General features: G+C 35.7%; 1 protein-coding gene across 1 annotated transcript; it reads left to right on the top strand.

Annotated features, from left to right (window-relative positions):
- Positions 1 to 395: 395 nt before the first annotated feature.
- Positions 396 to 4,118, top strand: LOC112779081 (zinc finger BED domain-containing protein RICESLEEPER 2-like). The gene is made up of 2 exons (XM_025823339.1): positions 396 to 2,535; positions 3,754 to 4,118. The coding sequence occupies exons 1-2, from the start codon at positions 396 to 398 to the stop codon at positions 4,116 to 4,118; spliced, it is 2,505 nt and encodes an 834-aa protein (XP_025679124.1).
- Positions 4,119 to 6,033: the final 1,915 nt, after the last annotated feature.

Here is a 6,033-nt window from a genome sequence, read left to right on the forward strand (position 1 = left end):
GGGAGATTATTACAAAGTAATCACGATTTATTAGTTGCATTTTAATAATTGGTGGCTATTTGATCTTCTTGTGTTACATTAAATGACTAAATGTTATAATCTCAATCCCTTCTATTCAGATACAATGATTAGATTAAGGATGTAATGAAAAGTAATAGTAGATAAAAAGCAGGAACGTAGTGAATAATATAAAAAGGAAAGAATCTGTTAGTGACATTGGTGACACCCATTTGTGCTAACACAAGAAATGCTCATCGATTCCTTACAAGAATCTGTTATGATAATTAGTTACTGATTTTGTACAGATTTCTAAATTTTTACTTGTGTTTACTGTATATTTACTGATTTGTTTTTTCATATTTTGTTCTTGATTTTGTTTGTTTAGGTAACGAACAATGGGAGGAGGAGATAATTGCATTCCTTCAGAAATTATAGAGGAGAATAAAACAATGGAAATTGAAGCTGAAAATGTTGTTCCTACTATTGATGCTGCCACAACTCCTGCTGAACCAGAAGCTAATGAAGAAAATTCTGATGGAAAAATGGAGAATCCAGGAACAAGGGGAAAGAAATCGTATGTTTGGCAGCATTTTACTCAACTTCCATTAACTGAGACAAAGGGACTGCACCAAGCTAAATGTAATCATTGCCAGAAAAAATACGGTTGTCATCCTACTAAACATGGCACAAATTCTCTAAATAAGCATTTAAAGAGTGCTCATAAGTGGATATTTACTAAAGCGGGGAAGAAGGGTACACTTCATGGGTACATGCCCAAAATTGAAGAAGAGGATCTATGCAATGCTTTTAAGGGTTATAACTTAGAAGATTGTAAGAAGTCTGTAGCTGAGTTTGTTGTACTTGATGAAATGCCGTTTAAAGTTGTCGAGGGGATTGGGTTTCGTAGGATGTTAAATCGATTCGAGCCAAGATTTACGGTACCATCTAGGATGACAGTCTCAAGAGATTGCTTTCAACTTTATTTAGATGAAAAGAAAAAGCTAAAAGAATGGTTGGCAAAGTCATGTGCTCGGGTTTGTTTGACAACAGATTGCTGGACATCAAATCAAAACTACACTTATATGAGTTTGACTGCACATTTTGTTGATGAAGAATGGATGTTACAAAAGAGAATTATAAATTTCTGTCAAATTGAGAACCACAAGGGTGACACTGTTGGAAGAGAAATCGAGAAATGCTTGAGAGAGTGGGGAATTGAAAAAGTCTTCACAATCACAGTGGATAATGCAACTTCGAATGATGGAGCTATTACTTATCTTCAAAGGAAATTAGGTGCAAGAGGTGGGTTGGTGTGTGGAGGAAAGTATATGCATGTGAGATGCTGTGCTCATGTTCTTAATTTGGTAGTGAATGAAGGAATTAAAGAACAACACACTTCAATTGAAAGCATTAGAAATGCTGTAAGGTATGTTAGGTCCTCTCCTCAAAGGAATAAAAAATTTAAAGATTGCATTGAGGCTGAATTAATTGAATCTAAAAGTCTTGTGTGCTTGGATGTTCCAACTAGGTGGAATTCTACCTATCTAATGTTGGAACATGCCGAGAAATTTGAAAAAGCTTTTGATAGACTTTATGATCAAGAACCTGATTTTCTTAGATGGTTTGGAGAGGATAGTGGGGGAAAAAAGAAAATTGGTCCACCTACACCCCTTGATTGGCAACATGCTAGGTTATTCATGGATTTTTTGAGAGTTTTCTATGAGATAACTTTGACTTTCTCATCTTCCTTGCATGTTACATCTAACATATGTTTTCATGAAATTGCATCTGTTGCTTCTCAATTAACATCTTGGAGCCAAAATCAATCTGATTTGTTAGGAAGTATGGCATGCTCTATAAAACATAAATATGATAAATATTGGGGACCGGTTGACAAATTTAATCCATTATTACTTGTTGCTGTTGTATTGGATCCTCGGTACAAACTAGATTATCTGTGTTGGTGTTTGGAGGATGTCTATGACAAGGAAGTATCTACTAGCATGACTGGTGTTGTTAAACTTACATTAGATACATTGCATAATTTTTATGAAAAAGAGGTTGTCGATGATAAAGGAAGGGATGATGGTGGAGATTCATCTAGTATTGTATTGGATGACAATATTAAAATCTCAGCTGGTGCCAAGGGCGTTTCTGAAAATCGAGTGAATTTGTGGAAAAAACAAAAAAGAGAGAAGGCTAATGCAGATAGCAAGTCAGATGTGGAGAGATATTTGGCCGAGGATACTGTGGAAGATGAGAATTTTAATATATTGACTTGGTGGAAAGTGAATGCTTCAAAATATAGGATTCTTTCTCTCATAGCCCGCGACATCTTGGGTATTCCGGTTTCAACTGTTGCTTCTGAATCATGCTTCAGCACCGGTGGACGTGTGCTTGATGTCTTTCGTAGCTCTTTGTCACCATTAATGGCTGAAGCTTTGATATGCACTCAAAGTTGGTTATGCCCTTCTAAACAAGACGTTGGAGATCAAGAGTTTGATCAATTTGATAACAGTCAGAAGATTGTTGAAGGTACATTTATGATATCTTTATTATTTCTGACTTATTTATTTCAAGTAATAATCTTTTATATGAAAAATGAGTAATTTTATTTGTTTTGTAGGTTTCACTAATGCATCCACATCACAAGGAACAAGTTGACAACATTAATGGCTATTGATAGAGGATGATTATTCTTATGTATTGTAAACCTTAACATCTTATTTGTATTGATTTAAATATTATTGTGTTATTTGTATTGACTTTAGACTAATGTATATTATTGTGTTATTTGTATTGACTTAAATATTTAGTGTTATTAGACAATATTAGTATTGGACTATTGATTGTGATGATGCTTTGGTATTGATTGTGATTATGTTTTAATTTTGAAGAAGGGTTGGTTATGGCCCGGTTTTCACCCGGTTTAATTGTGGCCCGAAAGACTGTTGGTTTCATCGGGTCTAGGGCCGGGTCTGGGTCATCTCAAACCCGGCTTCACCCGGCCCATGTGCACCCCTACCTATAGATTCAAATCTGCCATGAATAATGATTTTTCTGATGGGGTTATAAAGTATCGTATCCTGTGTCCCTCTTTTCTTGCTGATTTGCCATCTTTGAAAAGAAAAGATTTTTCATTTGTTGATAACTTGATTTTTCTGGACTGGAATCATCTTTTTGACATCAAAAAGCCTATTTATCCCTTGTTGGTCAAAGAATTTTATGCAAACATAATTTATCATGAAGGCATTGCTCACTCATATGTAAAGGGCCGAGACATAGTTTTAAATAATGAAACTATCAGTGATGCTTTGAAGTATACTGATGTTGGGACTTGTGCTTACACTTCGGTTAAGTGGGATGAAGGTGTTGGAATTTCTTATCATGATGCATTGGCACACATCTGTGAACATATTTCTTTAATTGATGGCATTACACCCACTCACAAAGCCCTGGGGTATGAGCGTGCTCAGTTACACCGAATGGTCAACCACATTATTCTTCCTCAAAGTGGCTCATATCAAAGGGTTTCCTACACTGATACTCTTGTTTTATATGCCCTTCTCACCAAAACTGAAATGTCATTTGCATACTTGATGGTTAGATATATGTTTGATACTGTTAGGAGTGAAAAGGACAAAGTACTTCCTTATGGCATGTTTCTAACTTGCATATTTTAGTATTTTGGTGTTGACTTGACCAATGAGGAATATCAAAATAGACATTAATACCTAAAAGGGGGTGGTTCAGTGAAACAGCAAAAAGGATCTACTAGATCTGAAAGAGTTATCCTAGATGATGAAGATGATGACTTTGTCCCTGAGAATTCTCCTGCTCCTTCCACTGAGGGTACATCCATCTCTACTGGAAAGAAATCTACCTTGCTGAATATGGTCAAAGATGTTGTTCAAGAGTTTGTTTCTCAATCAAATCACTTGATTGCTATGAGCAAAGAGCAAAGAAAGCTGGCTCGCAAGCATGAGAACTTCCTAAAGAAATCAAGGGATAGAGTGGCTGTGTTCATGTCCTTCATCGATAACCTTCAAGAGGATGAAGACCCTACCACTGATGTTGAAGAGGAAGCTAATTCGGAAGGGAATGGTTCTAATGCCTAGAAATTGTCTCATGAAAATTGCTGCTGCTCTCTTTTTGTCTCATGAATTCTGTTTATTTTGCTACTATTGAACTGTTTTTATCTTGGATGACTGTAATAACTCTAATTACTGCTGCACTTCTATTAGTTTAGGTCAAACTTTGGACTATGATCTAACCTTTTCTTGCAGGATTTGTACTGATGTTTTTGTTGATCATGCTTATTATCCACCCTTGATGACAAAATGGGGAGTAATAGCAAGCACTAGTAAATGTGTCCTAGAAATTTTTTGGCATTTGCTGCAGCTACTAGTATGTCTTTTGGGATTTTTGTCTGATTGAAACTTGATTTCACATGCTGAATCCTTTTGCTGCTGATATTAGCTTGATGTTGGGTTGATTATGTGATGTTGTTTATTTGATACCCTTTAGCCAAGATAAATGTGTATAGCTCTTTATTGTGCTCTCTTTAAGTGTAATATAAAACAGAAACAAAGAGGAAAGCATAAATCCAGGGGGAGCTAATCTTGAAAAGGAAAGGGGGAGCAACATAAAAGCAAATGACAAAAATCAAAGGGAGTTTCTAAACCTTACTCAAACTCATTTCCTTTTGATTATTGCTTAAATCATGTTTGTCATCAAGGGGGAGATTGTTGAGTTAAGAAATTAACTAAATTAATTAGTGATGACAAACATTATTTTTGGGTAAAATAAATAATTAATGTCGATTAATTATATTTACATATTACTAATTATTTATTGTTGCAGGCAAAATCCAATTTCATAGCCCAAATGGAATGAAAAGCAAACAGAAAATAATGGTGGGCTGAAAACAAAATAGAAGCCCAAGGAAAAGAAAAGAAAGAAGTCAGATGGGTTGCTCAAATGAATACCCGAACCAAACCCAGCTTAATTTCAATTCCCTCCATCTTGCTCCAACCAAAGCAACGTTCCCCTCTCTTTTGTCATAGTCAAATCAGAGTTTCAGAAAAGTAAGAAAGAGAAAGAGAGAGAGCTTCTTCCCTAAGCTAATCACCAAAAAAGCAAGAGAGAGAAGGATTAAGCTTGAAAGGCAGATGTCATTTCAACAAGTTCAAACCAAATCAAGCTTAGGTTAAAGGTAACACATTTTCTCTTGCATGCATCAGATCTTCTTCTCTTCTTCCAAACTTTCTGCTCTATCCAAAATGGGATGCAAAGAAAAGATGATCTCTGTTCTTCACTGCTGCATATCCACGGTCTTAAACATGACTTGGAGACCAAGTTGGTTTTCAAGGACTAAGATCAAGTTGACCATGAGAAGATTTCTATGGTTGTTGCTATATGGTTTTCGGTCAAGATGAAGAAGTCAGAAACAAAGTTTCTACTCTAAGGTTTAATGTGAAAAAGTGAATCTGTGGTTGGTGAAGCTCAAGGCTCAAGGTGTTTACCTTGGAAGAAGAACCCAGCAACATGCAAGGAGATAAAAAGAGGTTTGCTGTTCATTCAGAAACTAAGGAGAGAAAACCAGTGAATAGAGATTTTGTTCTAAGAGAGCTCTTTAAAGAAGTTCAACTAACTGGACAGTGTAACCTAATCAAAGGTGCATTCCGCCAGTATGAAGAACTGAATCAGAGGCTTGTCAATATGGTTTTTCACATAGCACAGAGGCTGTTTATGAAATCAATCTCCTTCATGTTTTACAGATTGTAATGTACTTTTCAATGTTTCTCTTTCTCTAATTTCTTGTGAGAAAAGGCATTGTGAGGAAACTCAAGTAAAAGCCATGAGTGGAAAAAGGCTGAGTGAAACACTTGAGAGAAAAGCCTAGAGTTATTTTCTGATTTCTTTAGGTATGTCCATGTCTTGTTGACGAATGGATTTTTGATGGTTTAGAATTTCACAAATGAATTCTCGTTGCAAGTATAGTTCCTAAACCAAACAATAATCCTTTCATAC

Source organism: Arachis hypogaea, chromosome 19 (assembly GCF_003086295.3).
Source record: "Arachis hypogaea cultivar Tifrunner chromosome 19, arahy.Tifrunner.gnm2.J5K5, whole genome shotgun sequence".
NCBI lineage: Eukaryota > Viridiplantae > Streptophyta > Magnoliopsida > Fabales > Fabaceae > Arachis > Arachis hypogaea.